Source organism: Ursus arctos, unplaced genomic scaffold (genome assembly GCF_023065955.2).
Source record: "Ursus arctos isolate Adak ecotype North America unplaced genomic scaffold, UrsArc2.0 scaffold_13, whole genome shotgun sequence".
NCBI lineage: Eukaryota > Metazoa > Chordata > Mammalia > Carnivora > Ursidae > Ursus > Ursus arctos.
This window is the reverse complement of record NW_026622797.1, coordinates 49,750,546-49,767,912: the sequence shown is the minus strand read 5'-3', so window position 1 is coordinate 49,767,912 and position 17,367 is coordinate 49,750,546. Positions and strand designations below refer to the sequence as shown.

Genomic DNA, 17,367 nt, shown 5'->3' with positions numbered 1-17,367 from the left:
TAACTCCTGAAATCAATTGATCTTTTTACTGTCTCCATACTTGTGCCTTTTCTGGAATATCGTGTAGTTGGAATCACACAGTATGTGGCCTTTTCAGATTGGCTTCTTTCACTTAGCAATATGCATTTAAGTTTACTCCGTGCCTTTCCATAGCTTGATAGCACATTTCTTTACAGTGGTGAATAATATTTCATTGTCTGGATATAACAGTTTATTTATACATTCACCTAATGAAGAACATCTTGGTTGCTTCCAAGTTTTGGCAATTACTCCTATAAGCATCTCTGCACAGGTTTTTGTGTGGACATAAGTTTTCAACTCTTTTGGGTAAATACCAAGCTTGCTGGTTCATATGGTAACAATATGTTTAGTTGTTTAGTTTTTTCTTTTGTTTGTTTTGTTTTTTAAAAGATTTTATTTTATTTATTTAACAGAGATAGAGACAGCCAGTGAGAGAGGGAACACAAGCAGGGGGAGTGGGAGAGGGAGAAGCAGGCTCTCAGTGGAGGAGCCTGATGAAGGGCTCGACCCCAGAACGCCAGGATCACGCCCTGAGTCGAAGGCAGACGCTTAACGACTGAGCCACCCAGGCACCCCTAGTTGTTTAGTTTTGCAATCAACTGCCAAGCTGTCTTCCAAAGCGACTGTAGCATTTTGCATTCCCACCAGCAATGATCAGAGTTCCTGTTATTCCACATCCTTACTAGCATTTGGTATTGTCAGTGTTCTGGATCATGGCCATTCTAATAGGTGTGTAGTGGTATCTCATTTTAATTTGCATTTCCCTAATGATATTATGTGGAGCACCTTTTCATGTGCATATCTCCATCTGCATATCTTCTTTGGTTAATTGTTCAGGTCAGTTGCTCATTTTTAGACTGCGTTATTCATTTTCTCATTGTTGAGTTTTAAGAGCTTGTTGTATATTTTGAATAACAGTCTTTAAGCAGATATATATATATATATATATATTTTTTTTTTTTGCAATTATTTTCTCCCAGTCTGAGAGTTGTCCTCTTATTATCTTGACAGAGTCTTTTCAGAGCAGAAGTTTTTCATTTTAATGAAGTCCAGTTTATCAATCATTTCTTTCATGGATCATGCTCTTTGTTGTTGTATCTAAAAAGTCATTGCCATACTCAAGGTCATCTAGGTTTCCTCCCATGTTATCTTATAAAGATTTTATAGTTTTGCATTTTACATTTTGATCTGTGATCCATTCTGAGGTGATTTTATGAAGGGTGTAAAATCTATGTCTAGATTCATTTTTTTCCACGTGGATGTCCGGTTCCAGCACCATTTGTTGAAAAGACTGCCTTTGCTTCATTGTATTGTCTTTGCTCCTCTGTCAAAGATCAGCTGACTGTATATAATTATGTGGGCTCTCTTTTCTGTCCCACTGATCTGTTTGCCTATTCTCTTGCCAATACGACACTGTCTTGAGTACTGTAGCCTTATAATAAGATTTGAAGTTGGGTGGTGTCAGTCCTCTAACTTTGTTCTTTTCCTTCAATATTTTACTGGTTATTCTGGGTCTTTTGCCTCTCCCCATAAACTTTAGAATCAGTTTGTTGGTATTACAACATAACTTACTGGGAATTTGATTGGGATTGCATTGAATATACAGATCGAGTTGGGAGGACTGATATTTTGACAATATTGAATCTTCCTATCCATGAACATGGATCATCTCTCCATTTAGTTAGTTCTTTGATTTCATTCAACAGAGTTTTAAAGTTTTCCTCATTTACACATTATGCATATTTTGTTAGATTTACACCTAAGTATTTAATTTGGGTGCTAATATAAATGGTATTGTGTTTTCAATTTCAAATTCCATTTGTTCATTGCTGGCATATATGAAAGTGGTTGACTTTCATATATTAACATTTTATACTATAACCTTGCTGTAATCACTTATTAATTCCAGAGGTTTTTTTAGTTGATTCTTTGTATTTTCTACATAGATGATCATGTCATCTGTGAACAAAGACAATTTTATTTCTTCTTTCCCAATTAGTATACCTTTTACTTCCTTTTCTTGTATTACTGCATTAGTTAGGACTTCCAGTATGATGTTGAAAAAGAGTGGTGAGAAGTAAAATCCTTACTTTATTTTTGATCCTAGTGGGGAAGCTTGTAGTTTCTCACCATTAAGTATGGTGTAAGCTTCAGGTTTTTTGTAAATGGTCTGTCAAGTTGATGCTGTCTTCCATTCCCGGTTCAGTGAGAGTTTCTATTGTGAAACAGTGTTGGATTTTGTCAGATGATTTTTTTGCATCTATTGATATGACCGTATTATTTTTCTTTAACCTATTAATGTAGTGGATTACATTAATTGATTTTTGAATGTCGAACCAGCCTTGCATACCTGGGATAAAGTCCACTTGGTTGTGGTGTATAATTCTTTCTATATTATTGGATTCAATTTGCTAATATTTTGTTGAGGATTTTTACATCTATGTTCATGAGAGATATTGGTCTGTGGTTTTCGTTTTTTGTAACGTCTTTGTCTGGTTTTGGTATTATGGTATTAGGGTAGTGGTATCCTCATAGAATGAATTAGGAAGTATTCCCTCTGCTTCTATCTTCTGAAAGAGATTGTAGAGAAGTGGTATAACTTCTTCCTTAAATGTTTGATAGAATTTACCAGTGAACAATCTGGACCTGGCACTTCCCATTTTGGAAGGTTATTATTTATTATTCAATTTTTAAAAGAGATATAGGCTTATTGAGATTGGCTATTTCTATTTTTTAAATACCATAAAACTATCATAAGGAACAAGGACAAAATCAAAACAGTTTTGGACAAACAAAAATTGAAAGCAATAACCGCCAACAAACCCTTATTATAGGAAGGAAAATAACCCTACAGGGAAAGTCTGAGATGTAAGAAGGAGTGGTGACAGAAAAACAGCAAACATGAGGGAAATCTAAATAAACACTGATTATGAAAAGAAAATGTCTAATTTGGATAATAAATAAACTAGGTCTGAAACATTGACTAAAATAGCATTTCAGATGGCAAGCTGGTGAATAGTATTAAGTGTTTGAAGGATAGAGGTATTGATTATCTTCAGACTAAGTGTGCACATTAAGAGTAGTGATAGCTACTCGCTACTCAATGGATAGAAATAGAGTTTATAACTTTGAAAACTTCAGAGGAGAAATGGAATTAAAAAGTTGTAGTCAATCCAGAAGAAGGAGGGAACAGATAAAAAGGAGGGAGAATATGTTGAAAAGTGAGGTAGGACTAGATTGTGCAAGGTGTTTTATGCTATATTAGCCAGAGTTCTCAAGATAAACAGAACCAATGGGATATATAGAGAGATTTACATTCAGTCAAAGGAATTGGCTCAATGTTTATGGAGGTTGGGAAATCTAAAATCTGCAGTGTCAGCTGACAGGCTTGAGACCCAGAAGAGTTGATAGTGCAAATGAAGTCTGAGGGCAGTCTGCTGGAGAATTGCCCTTACTCAAGGAGGTTGCATTTTTTGTTCTATTCAGGCCTTCAACTAATTAGATAAGGCCCACGCACATTATGGAGGTCAATCTTCTTAGTGTGAGTTTCACTGATTTACATTTGAATCTCATCCAAAAATACCCTCCACGTTGACATATAAAATTAATCACACATATGACAAGGTAAAGATTTTAACTGAAATGAGAAGCCATTGGAAGATTTTAAAAAAGGGATGATGAAATCTGATTTATATATTTAAAGATTGCTCCAGGTGCTAGATGGAAAGTTGATCCTAGAGGAACATGAGCAGAAGAATAGTAGGTGAGAGCAATACAAAAAAAGAGAAGAGCCCAGACCCATGGTATATTTTGGAGGTAATCTTTGACAGGACTTGCTGAGAGACTAGATGTGGGAAGTGAAGGAAAGAATGCAATCCAGGTTCATCCCTAGGTTTGGGACCAAATCAACTGAGTGTACAGCATTACCATGAACCAATCTGGGAGAAAACTGGAGAAAGAGAAGCTGGCTGAATAACAAGTATGGGGTGGGCATATTAAATTTGAGATGTCAGCTAGATAACCAAGTAAAGATATACAGTAGGCACATGTAGATAAGAGTCTGAAGTTCAGAGGTGAAAACAGAACTTGGGATATTAATATTGGAGTTATCAGAGTATAGATTATAAATTCTTATAAGATCACTTACAGAGTGAATATTGATACTGAAGAGGCTATCCAGATTTTTTTCTCTTTTCCCTCCAAATTCAATTTCCACCCTTCTTCCCTATCTTTTGGCCCTGGAAGCTGCAAAGACTTAATCAAAGCCCAGTACCTACCCAGTACCCAGCAGGAAGGAAAGGAGGAGGAAAGAGAGGGTCACAGTTATCTAGCAACTAGAGCTTGGTAGAAGTCCTTTGACATTATAAAGGGCATCAAAAACATCCTTTCAGGCTGTGATGGTTGACTGATAACTGTAGCAGGCAGAAACTATAGTCCACAGCTCATAACTTAAATGTATTTGAGGGGAACAGAAGAGTAATTGACATTGTTCAGTGCCAATAGGGCATCTTTATAGGGACAATACCCCCACTTTATAGAGATTTTACAAGACTAATTCGGTAGTGTTCCAGTTTCTAGGCCCCATATCTCCTGCATTTTGTAGGGGTGATGTGTATCTGTTTACATTTTTATTTCTCACCCTAGACTGAGAGAGGTTCTTGTAAATATATACATACTTGTATAAACTGAGCAGTCTTCAACATGCCTGGCTCACATTTGGTAAATACATATGTTTGTTAATTCCTGGAATGTCTTTCACCCTGTGGTTAGACTCTCAATTCTTATTTTTTCTTTTGTTTAAACATATTTTGTTATGAAAATATATTATACAAAAATATATAGGACAGTCTTCTAGTTTTTAGTTAACATTGTTGAAGTCAACAGTTAACATTGTTGAAGTCAAAGACAACATCGATAAACCTGAAGGACCTTATGCTAAATGAAATAAGCCAGCCAGACAGAGAAAGACAAATACTGCATGGTATCATATACATGTGGAATCTAAAAAATCAAAAAAGTCAAGCTCATAAGAAGCAGAGAGTAAGTAGAATGGTGGTTCCCAAGGGCTGGGCGGTAGGAGAAATGAGAGATATTGGTCAAAAGGTACAAACTTTCAATTATAATATGAATACATTCTGAGGATCTAATGTACAGTATGGTGACTATAGTTGATAATACTGTATTGTATACTTCAATTTTGCTAATAGAGTGTCTCACTACACACAAATAGAGACACAAACAAAGTAACTATGTGAGGCGATGGATGAGTTAATTAACTTGATTGTGGGACATTTTTCACAATGCATACCTGTATCAAAATCACCATGTTGTACGCTTTAAATATATATAATTTAGTCAATTATACCTCATTAAGCTAGAAAAAAAGAACTAAATCCCTCATTTTAGAGATTAAAAAACAAAGGCTCAGAGAAACTGAGACTTACCCAAGATCACACAGTTAGTGTTTGTATTTTTTATTCTTTAAAGAGCCAATCTTGCTATTTCATATTCTACATTCCTTATACTGCTGTTGAAAAATCTATAATATTTTAAAAATCTCATTCAAATGCAATTTATTGAGTTTTCCTCTAACATATATACTTCTGGATAATGTCATATGATAAGACTCCAGATTTCATCATTTGCAAAACTCCAGGTGATTTCTAATTACAAAATAATGTATAAAGCTTGTTTCTTAAATATTTAAAAAAAAGAAAAGAGGAAGCCATTTAGTTATCTCAAATGCATTTATTTTGTTAGGAAAATGATAAAGTGTCTTAGGCTCATGAAGTTTACTAACAACTCTTTTTGTTGAAAGTGTAACCAATGTTTCTATTTTATTTATATCAACGTTAATTTTCTTTCTTGAAGCTTTCTATCATTTACTGAGTAATTTTCTTTAACAGAGGCTGAAAATGTTAAAAAGGAAATTGAACAATAGATTTATTAAGTAAAATAAGTTACCTAAATATTCTAAATGGAATAACTATGTTGTTAAAGTATGAACGTTCAGGCAAGGAGCAATACATTTTTAAATTATGTCAAGACGTATGCTTCTGGAAGAGCACTCCTTCAGGGCTGGCAGAGCTCTGAGTGCATCTGAGGGCTGGCAGCCATGGTGTATCACTCGGAAGGGAAAAAGTATAGCAGAGAGAGCCAAATTTTCAACCTATTTCCTTCTATACCTTTCAGATAACTCTTGACGTCCTCGCTGCAGTTGTCCAAGCAAACTATCCATTAACTGGGTCTATATTTCTAAGAGAGAGAAAGGTCTGTAATTTATGATCAAAGTCAATGGCTCTAAACTGAGGTTCCTTATATTTTCTGGTCATCTTGGCACCTAGGTATGTGATGAGTTCACATCTCTCCATAAACTGCTCCAATTTCTTCTTATACTTCCTTCTTGTATACTCAGAACTTTTGGGATTGAAGGCTGCAGAAAATGTCACAGAACTGAATGTTTTCTGTTAGGTTAGTGAATCATTAAATTGAAAAGAAAGAGAACTATGTGTGTGAGAGAGTTGCACAGCTATAGCTGAGAAGATATACAAACCCCAAGTAAGATTTAGGGATTATTCCATTTTTGATCATAATTGCCTCTATTCACCTTTCTCTATTGCATGGATTATTGAGAGCCGATTGTATTACTCATAGTCTTTGCTTTAAAAACTAGAAACTCAAATCTGATATTTTCATTAAAACATTTGCTATCAACACAGACACACAGACATACACACCAATACAAGCCACTGACTCAACAATCCTATATATTTATCATGTATACTACAAATAATGTTTAATTAGTTCTGAGTAGCATATCATTAAAGAAGACGTACCTTTTAGGTGAAATGCTATATATAGTAGCGCAGATCTCTTTATACTTAAGAAGGGGAATTTGGGCTTTAAGCATCCTGCTGCATTCATTGCTTTAATTAGTGAAGTTGCGATACCCTGCAGGGGGGACAATGTAGATCACATGTATATTTGAGTTTGGCTTCTTTTCTTAGTGGCAAATAGATAAAGAGGCTATTCTTTGGCATTGGGAATGGGGCTTATAAGGTGGTTAGATGACCACTTAACCAACATGGAAAGGAACACAAAGCACTTTGGATTAGGAAAATTGAAAATTACAAATTGACTGAATGTCAGGTGGCTGATAGATACATGGGCCTCATTACACAATTCTTTCTATTTTTACATTTGACATTTTCCGTAACAAAATGTTAAAGATGAAGGGGTCCCTGGGCTTTGAGTTGTCTTGGCCCATTTTCTACTTCCATTGCCAGAACTGGCCAGACTGCCTCTGCTGTCAGGACCCTTGACCACCTGGCGAGGAATTCCAGAGACCACAGCTGTCAATCACTGCTGCAGAGATTCTAGAGCCCTGCGCGGGCAAAGATGTGAGGCCCTCCTGATGAAACGTGGCCTTTATGAGAATACTCCTCTCTGGGTGAGCCTCATCTTGCCTTTTGATATTAAACCAGATTGAAGGCTCACCATCTAGGCAAGTTGAAAAAATGAAGTGGTTAAGAATTTCTGAGAAAGGTATGAAATTGTGCCCTAGGCATTAATTTTATAGAAAAATTTAAAAGAGCTTTAAATCAAATGGTCGATTACTGATAAGTTTTATTATGTTTAAAACATTATAGTTAGATAATTAAAATGTGACTTGAGTAGCATTTGGGGGCATTTGTGCCTAGATTTGGGGCAAAATATGACTTCGGTGGTTCAGTTGTGGTGGTATTGCAACCCAACACTCTTGAGCAGTGAATAAACCTCTCAGAGACTGAAACTGCACCTTTCAAATTTAAAAAGTTTTGCAGACCCTGAAATTCAAAATAAGAATCTAACCACAAGTCAAATGTAAACAATTTCACGACAATTTACTCTCTCTTCACTTGATTGCACATATTTGGAAATCAGCTACAGAAGCAGGGGTTTTTCTCAATTCTTATTTTCACAACCACCCAAAACCAAAATAGTTTCAGAGTGGATTTGCAGCTTAAAATCAGAAAACTCTGCCTTGAATTTCAGTATTACCAAGATAAAAATTATTGTTAAAAAAGAGATCTTTGTACTCTACTAATGTATGTGCACAGTCGTGTCACCGAACCTGTTCCAGATATCCAGGCAAAGGAAGACTCGTGAGATGGATGGGCTCCTTCAATGGGGGCAGTTTGTACGGAAGCTTCTGGCTCCAGTATTTCTCTGGCGACCTAAGAACACAAAGTTCGTCAGGCGGATGCCCACAAACACACTCACTGTGAGTGCACAGGAATGTGGGTGTGTAAGAGACAACGAAGAGATGAAGTTCACCGGCTGATTTTCTCCACGGGAGAGAACGTGACAAGTGAGAGATGGGAGCTGCTAGAGACCTGCGACCTGCAGCTTTGCCTGTCCCCTGTGCTGCTCCCTTGCCTCGCTTGTCTTGTTTTTCACAGCAACGATAGAAGACTTTGTTCTCCTCATCCTCCTGACTCCCACGGAACCCTCGACACAGACGCTCGTCACACAGACAGAAGCCCTTCCGATGGCACGTCCTCAACCGCTCACCACAGACAGAGCCGCGCACTTCCTCTTTCCGTGGGGGAGCTCACCACCCCAGCAGAGCCCTCTCCACCCTCTGCACCCTCTCCTCCCTCTCCTCCCTCTCCTCCAGACTCTGGATCCCCCTCCTGCCAGCTTCTCTAGAGTAATTTCTCTCTCTCTCCCCTTTGGCATTTCCTTCTTTATTGGATTCTCCCCATTCATCTGCATTTAAACATGCTCCCATCTTCCTCATTGGAAAAAAAAAAAAGGAAAAAGAAAAACCACCTTCACCCCTGCCATCCTACATCACTTCCAGCAACCACTGTCTTTTCTTCCGAAACTTATTCGGATCGTGAGCTTTAGTAGAGATCACAAGCTATTGCACAAATTCCAGCCAATCTGATCCACATAGTACTTTTAGAAGTTTAAATCAGTCATGAACATTAAAAAAAAAAACCAGAACAATTTGGTTTAAAAAGAAAAAGAGGGGCGCCTGGGTGGCTCAGTCGTTAAAGCGTCCACCTTCGGGCTCAGGTCACAATCCCAGAGTCCTGGGATCGAGCCCCACATCGGGCTCCCTGCTCTGGGAGCCTGCTTCTTCCTGTCCCACCCCTCCTACTTGTGTTCCCTCTCTCGCTGGCTGTCTCTCTGTCAAATAAATAAATAAATAAAATCTTAAAAAAAAAAAAAAAGAAAGAAACCCGGTTTCCAACTTGTGGTGAAACAGAAACGTGCAGCAGTAGGTAAGTAGCCACCCTTCTCCTCACTTGGGGCCTGTCAGCTGGCCGGTCTGCGGCCGACCCCACCGCGTCCTGGGCTCTCACACCCAGCCTGCCCCCCGCAGGCGCTTCACCCTCTCGCTGCTGTAGGTAACCTCTGTGTGCATCACCTCTGGACTCGGCAAGGTCTTCATTTCCTCACCTCGCACCCACAGTGTGACACGTATAGTTGCCTTCCACTCACCTCACTCTACTGAAACCAGTCTTGCCCTGTCACCGATGACCTGTTACAACCAAAATCTGACACGCTTCTTAGCTCTTCACTTGCTTGATCTCAAACTGCGTTTAAACTTGTTGGCCACCCCCCCCCCCCCCCCCCCCCGCCTCCAGCTCTCCAAGACTTTCTCTCTTCCCTCCTCCCCAGAGCCTCCCTGACCTGCCTCTCCTTCGCCTCTCTGTAGGTTCTTCTTTATCATTCTCTTTGCAAACTCTTCTCACGTTTGTGAGGAGCCCACTGTTCTTCCCACACTAGTCTTCATGGGTGACCTCATGCTGTATTATTTTGGACAGGATCATTCTAACAGCCTTAGCACTGGTATTCCTGCCTTCAGTCCATTATCAACACTCCAATGATGGTCTCTCTCCAAAGCAAATTTGAATGTAATACTCAAAACCTCGTGCAGAGGCTTTTTTAAAAAAAAATCCTGGATAAAGGAATTTATTATCATTATAAACTATGTAATGACTATGGAAATTACAGTGATAATGTGGGAGAAATTTTAGTTACAACGTAAGCATGTCATTTGTTGGGTTCTAAAGTATTCCAAAGGTGTTTTGATATATTCCCATTTGGGGTTAACAGTCTACTTTCTGATCAGACACCACGCAAGGGTTACACGTTTCTCACCAACAGTCTTCTGGTGGTATGTAAATACGACTGGTCTCCTTTTTCTCTTAAGCTTAATGTGATACTTCTGGCTTCACTCACTGGCTTTCTAGCAGCCTCCCCTTGTTAGCCTTGCCACATGGTCAGCCTTCTGTTTGGTAGGGTTTATAAATCCTAAAAGTTCTAGTTCAGAAACAGCTCTAATAAACCGAGCATGGGTAATTTCATTCCTTTCTTCTGAGGTTATGGAATTTGCATCCATCTTTTCAGCAGCTGTCACAACTGTTGTAAAAGCCTCTGACCAGTCCACAAGGTTGATTAGCCTGCGACACTCTAGGTGCAGTTTATATGCTGAGCAGATGTCTGGGGCGACATTGGGAATGCAACCTTCTTGCCTTTTCAGTGCTTCATTCTTGAGATAATAATAAGGATTGCTGAGTGCAGTGTGGAAGGCGATTCTTGGAGCAGCGGTCAGGTGTTCACGCAGGGTGTGGGCATCACTGAAGTACACCACCTCATGCAGAGGCTGTGTTAATGTAGCCATACTGCCTTTTGGGTCAAGTTCAAATAATTTATGGTGATTTTATCTGACCTTCACCCTCTGGCCCTGCTCACCATCTCTAGCCTCACCTCTCAATCCTTTTCCTTTTCTCTACATCCTGTCTAGCCATGCTGAATTTCTTGCAGCCCTGTGATTCCCCGGGGCCAGGTTTGTTTGTAGGTCTCTCTGCTTGAAACCTGTCCCTCTTTTCTTTCATCTACCCAATTCTCACTTCTCATTCAGGCTTTACCCCAACAGACAATTCAGTTAGACTTTTGGGCTATACATTACCAGAACTCATGGCATTTCCCCACCCTAAGTGCCATCACGTTCTGTTGTTAACAGATATGTAAAGTCTAACTTACCTCAGAGCCTCAGGCTTTGGGACAGCATGAACCAGTTCTTAGTCATCATCATACACGTATGTATATATGTGCATGTATGTGTGTATGTATGCACGTGTGTGTCTATACACACAAATAGATTTATGCATGTACACACACACACACGCACACACACACACACCCCAGCATGGTGCACTGAACACAGAAGGTATTCAATACTGGTAACTTAGTGAATGGTCTCACCTCAAAAATTTCTCAAGTTTTTCTCTAGTCTCACAAATATATATACGATCACGATATTCTAAAGCAAATTTAATGTTCCCAGGTACAAGGGCCTCATATCTGAAAGACAAGAAAAAAAAAAAAGATTGTATAATTAACATGCAATACTCTATAAATAAAATGTCAAAAATGTTTCATTTTCTACCTATGTAACTCAAGGAAGAGATGGAACATTTTTCAGTAAAATAACAGTGACCTTTTGACTCAAATGTTAAGATTGTGATAGGAACTGCCTATTCTGAGTCCTCCCCTGAGGGCAAGCACCTGCCTGTGGTTTCCGTCCTGATAGGTCACTGGACAGTAGCCCTGGAGCTCTGCACACTTGGGGAATCGGCTCTTCAGCTCTGACAGCGTCAGCCTTTTGGGGATCATGTCGGCAGGTGGTAGTGGATGAGGTGCTAATGGAGGCACATACAATTCTGGGTTCTCCAAAAATTTCTGCAGGAAATGAATACAGCAATAAGACCATGTAAAACAGGAGTACTCTGCCAGTCAACCCCCCCCAGGGGCTGTCCTTCGCTCTGCAGTAGCTCCTTCCCTGGCTGGAAGTTCCTGATGGCAGGGCTCCCAAGTGATGACATCCAAGGTCTCTCTCCTGATCTCTCTCACGGTTCACTCCCTCCCTAATTCGCACAGAAAATCTTTTATTGAGCTCGTGCTGTGTGCCAGCACATCACTTGCTGGCCTGTGTCCCGCTTCTGCAGCAGAATGAACTAGCTGGGGGCTGTTTGGCAGGTGAGCCAGCTCTCCAGCCTCAGTTAGCACTCTGCAAAATGGGGGGGGGGGGGAGCAGAGCGGAGGCGTGATCTCTCATGTCACTTCCGGTTTTAAAATTCTGTGATGGCCATTTACATACGCAGGAAGAAATAAATGTCTCCTTAATAAAGTGATAAAAAAAATACTACCTCTTTAGAGGAGAGTAAAATGCTCAGAGGCATCTGATTTTCAGCTACCAACCTTTATCTTCACAAATTATAGACATAATATTAGAACAGATTTGTATTCTGTTGTATTGGACAGAAATACAGTATACAGATATACAGGGAACCCTAGTGACGAAGACATTTGAAAGCACAGGAGAGACATAGGTGAGGTCTTGCTTCCTTTCTACTGACCGCGACTTCCCTGCTGCACTGTAGGAGCTTAATCCCCTGGAGGCCCCGCTGCGGCTGAGTCCTGATGCTCAGCATCCGCCCCATTGGTGGGAATCGCCATTGGGTTTCCCCGCCTGTTAAGCTGAGGGCCTATCACTGACTCTGAACCTCCACTGCATGCCAAAATATATCTGGGGGTGCAGTCTCAGGACTGGCCTCTGAGTTGCCTCATTGATTCTAATGTCGTTCATTCCAATAATGGGGCTCCTGGTCCCCAGGTCCTGGGTGTTCCCAGCTTCACCCACCTCTTCCTATCTGATGAATTCTGAGACAGGCATTTTCTTTCTCTAGTAAATATGTGGAATTAGGAACAAACTTACGTTCAGATTTTCCTGAGAACTCATTTTATAATAGTGCCCTCTGAACTCTGCTGCAAATTCCAATGAGTCAGTTATAGAGCAATCAACTAGTTCATGTGATTCTGCCAGACTGATAGGGCAGAACTGTCCAAATTCGCCCAGGCGAGAAATCAGTTCTTGAGGTGTGATACATAACTTGTCGATGCAGGCAGCTTTTCCTATTAGTAACAGATTAACTACTATTATATACATATTTTTTTCATAGAAAACACAGTGATTTTAGAAATTAAAATGATTTCAATTACACACACATGATACAAATGCATATACATTGTAAAATTCCAAACAACAGAGTAAAAATAAAAGTTTCTCTTCACACTTCATCCTGTCAATTCAGCATCCCTCCTGAGAGTAATTACTATTGATTTGTATCTTTTTCAGACTTTTTTCTATACACTTGCATATACACATTTATTTTTTGCACATAGCATGCTTATGCCACTATGCTGTAAACATAATTCTGCAACTTGCTTTTATCAGTTAGTTATGGTCTTTGACTTCTTTCCGTATCAGTTTACTTGGCCATTTACCTGTTGATGAATGTTTTGATTGTTTTTAATTCTTACCTATTATAAATTATATATATGTTGTAAACCATGTGTGTGTGTGTGTGTGTGTGTGTGTGTGTGTATACGTATATGCATGTCTGCATACCCACTTAGACACACACATATAAATTTGCTACATATTTTAAATTTTTCTATGGGGTAGATTTCAAGAAGTGCAGATAGTTTGTTGACATGATGTTACTGTGCCAAGATGGCACAGGAGAAGGGAAGAAATGTTTTTCCAAAAGTGACTAGGTTTACCCGAAAGAGTCTGTTTTAAAAAGGAAGAGCCCTTCGGTGAACAGGTTTGAGAGTTTTCTCCCTGATACGGCACTGGAATGGGGATTCCAAAGTTATAAGAGATGTTACAGAAAATGAAAATTTTTTCCATACATCTTAATTATAATGAGTAAATTTTGACCCTTAATATATTTTGTTAATGGTCCCTCTCACTAGTGATGTTTTGTCTTTTAAAAATCATTATTATGCCTAGGAAGGTCTTAAATTAACTATACAGTTATGAATCATAAATCATAGCTTGTTATGTGACAATGTAAACATATAAAATTGATTCTTAGGATTGGAGCGATGGTCTACAAGCCAAAGAATACAGAGGATTGCTGGCAACACTGGAAGCTAAGAGAAAGACATGGAACAGATTCTCCCCTAGAGCCTTCAGAGAGAATATGGCCCTGGTAACACCTTGATTTTGAGCTTCTAGCCTCCAGAACTGTGAGAGAATTAATTTCTGTTGTTTAAGCCACCCAGTTTATGGTACTTTGTCATAGCAGGCTTAGGAAACTAAAACAATGACGCAAGACTGTGACTTCTGTCTTGTTAGCACTCTTTCTTGCCTTCTCAAGCTTGTTCACTTGATAAAACAAAGGTGCCATGTTGGAAAGATCTATATGGGAAGGAACTGAAGGTGGTCTGTGGCCAACAGCCAGCAAGAACCTGATGTTCTCAATCCAACAACCCTCAAGGAATGAAATCTTGTCAACAATACATGAATGAATGTGGTGGTGGATTCTTTCCCACTTGGGCCTTCAGGCAAGACAATAATCCTAGACAGTACCTTGATTAGGATTGTGAGAGTTCCTAAAGCGAGAATCCAGTTAAAGTGTGACTGGATTCCTGACCCACAGAAATTGTGTGTGTGTGTGTGTGTGTGTGTGTGTGTGTGTGTGTGTGAAGCTGCTAAGTTTTGAAATAATTTGTTATGCAGCATAAACTAATATGCTATTCTATCTGTTGTTTATGACACAGATGAAAAAGGTAAGAAGCCCTAATATTCCTTCCCTGCAAAGAATATTACACTACTATCATACTATAGTGCCATAATATTATTCTAAGGTGTTATAATGTACAGTACTATGGTGTAATAAGATGTTTTATTATTAAAGTATATACTATTATATAGTGCTATAATATTATCCTATACGGCAGTACAGTATTACAATCCTAGATGCTCTTTAGCTCAGACATGCTGACCTCACCAATCCTGACAGGTTTAGTGTCAGGGTAATTTAGAATCACACGACTTCAAGTCCTAAAAGATACTCGAATATCTCTTCTTTTGTATTCTTGATGACATCTGGCAGTTTCCATATATCTTAATCTGGGGAATGTGAAAGAATGAGGAGGAATCTCTTTAATCTTCGAGCCCTGACCTTGCTCCATCTCATTAGTCACAGTAAACTTTGGCCCCCTGATAGGAGAGGATCATTTGACTAGCATACAAGGAAATGTGGACTGAAAAAAAAAAGTCAAAACTAAATTTAAACAATCAGGTGCAGGTTAGATTATTAGGTGAAAGTTGAAGCAGAAGATCAATAAACGTCGACTTCAATTAGGTTAAACTATTCAAGGCAGAGGCAAGTATAGATGGAACAATGAAGTGGATACTGTGGCACCTCATCCAGATCCCTCTTCAGGGCCGATGCAGCCATCCCCCCAGATGCTGGGAGCATCAGTGCTGATGGGTCTCAGGTGCACTGGGAATTGCCCATCTGTCACAGGTTAACCCTCTCCCAGAGTGACCTGTGGTCAATGGCAGGCCAATGGAGGGATGATGAGTACAGGGGAAGAAAGAGCCCGGCTCCTCCCCTCAACTGGGAAATTCTGAAGGTCCATCCTAGCTCTAGGGCTTCCCTATCGGGGCTGCGGAGGCTTTCGTTTCCACCACATAGCAGGTTAGTTTTTCCTTCTGTCCAACTCTATTGTCCTCACTCCCCACAGGTATATCTCCTGATTAACATACAGGAAGCCCAGTGAGTTTAAATTTCAGGTTAACAATGAAGAGTTTTTGGTATAAGTATGCCCCATGCAATAATTGGGACGTACTTACACTAAAAACGTATTTGTTATTTATCTGAAATTCAAATTTAACTGGGCATCCTGTATTTTGGGCTGCTAAATCTGGCAACTCAAATCCTGAGAATACTTTCTGATAAAGCTTCTGCAGACAACTTTTAATCTTGTTTAATCTTGAGTCTGTTTCCAAGGAACTCAGTCTAAGGTAGGGAGGGTAAAATAGGGTAACAGAAAGATGAATGAAGCACAAGTTTTGCTTTCAAAGTCTGTGGTGGAGTGTGTTACAAGTGTGATGCTTTCCAAAACTTATTGCGAGTAGGTTTCTAAAAATCCAATTCTTTCTTCCCCTGTACTCATCATGCCTTGTAATCCTCAGGTGAAAACAAATTCCCAGTCTGCAGACAAACAGGAACCAGAGATACTGGTTATGCCCAAATACGGAAGCTAATCAAGATTGAATGATGCAGAATCCTCACTGCATTCTTCCTTGTATAAGAGTCTCTTAGTCACATTGCCCTCATACCCCATTGTATCTTCTCTGTAGTCCCTTAGTGAAATGAAGTCACTAACCAGATGTCCGTGAGACCCCCACAGCTAAATTCTTTAGAGTCATCACTCTATTTAGAGATGTCACATAATGATAACTTCCCTTCTATTTTATGTATTTTTAGAGAAAAGTCAAGAAACTTATAGGAATATATAATCAAATGTTTTCTTTCATGGATTCCAAATATATATTAAAAGACATTTTATGCTCAAGTTTAATTTTTTATAGATTCAGCACTTTTGTAATACCATAATGAATATAAATATCAAAAATAATTTTAATTCTAGATTCATAAACAAACAAGTGTCATCCCACAGCCCACTACTCTCACATAACTAGCATTCTTAAAACGTAGTTCTCACATGGCATTCCAAACACTATAAACTCTTCTAGTGAGAGGCTATGCATTATTTTTATGTGCTAGGTTCACACAGGAACTCAGTAAATGATAGCTTGAGTAGTGGCAGTCATTCAAGAGAACAGTATACATGCCCACAATAATTGGACAGTACCATATACTTAAAAGACTGATTAAGATTGTGGGAACAAATGTTCACATTGAATGAATTATGGTAATATGAGTCAGGCATGTGTAGACTTTCAATTAATATTTTATTCTATTTTAACAATTTAATGTTTTCTTACCTGCGCTTATTCTTTCCAGGTATATCTGCATATATTTATTCACCATTTGAACTTTCTTAATGACTTCATTCCATACCCACCATTTGCTGTGAAATCCATGAATCACATACCAGTTCTGATGCTGTTCTTGATAATATTTCCTAATCTCATCAATATTTTTGCGGTATTTTGAGTTTTTGACAGCTATAATCTGTGTGCTATTGTGCAGTGGATAAGGCAAACTAAGAGAGAAACAGAATGAATGGAAAAAGCTATTAAAAATATACTTTTTTCTGGATGACTAAAGTTTATTCCTTTATCATTGCTTTCATCACATACATTACCTTTGTTCCTTTTTTTTTTCCAGGAACAGTCTTTTGAAAATCTCCTTGGAAGGCACATCCAATTCAAAGATGACCATGGGGATGATTGACCTAGCTTCCAAGAGACTCATCTGGTATTTAGTTACAGGGTAGCCATCAATGACAACACTAATAAGG

General features: G+C 38.9%; 1 protein-coding gene across 1 annotated transcript in view; it reads right to left on the bottom strand.

The window, feature by feature from the left end:
* Positions 1-6,067: 6,067 nt before the first annotated feature.
* The window catches only part of AK9 (adenylate kinase 9), a 118,731-nt gene continuing 107,431 nt past the window's right edge, over positions 6,068-17,367 (bottom strand). Inside the window, exons 31-38 of the mRNA XM_057311149.1 lie at positions 17,212-17,358; positions 16,889-17,109; positions 12,797-12,993; positions 11,591-11,760; positions 11,284-11,382; positions 8,135-8,237; positions 6,858-6,972; positions 6,068-6,454 (exon numbers count right to left, since the gene is read on the bottom strand). Coding sequence (XP_057167132.1) covers positions 6,252-6,454; positions 6,858-6,972; positions 8,135-8,237; positions 11,284-11,382; positions 11,591-11,760; positions 12,797-12,993; positions 16,889-17,109; positions 17,212-17,358 — 1,255 coding nt within the window. The 3' untranslated portion in view covers positions 6,068-6,251. The remainder of the gene's footprint in view (positions 6,455-6,857; positions 6,973-8,134; positions 8,238-11,283; positions 11,383-11,590; positions 11,761-12,796; positions 12,994-16,888; positions 17,110-17,211; positions 17,359-17,367) is intronic.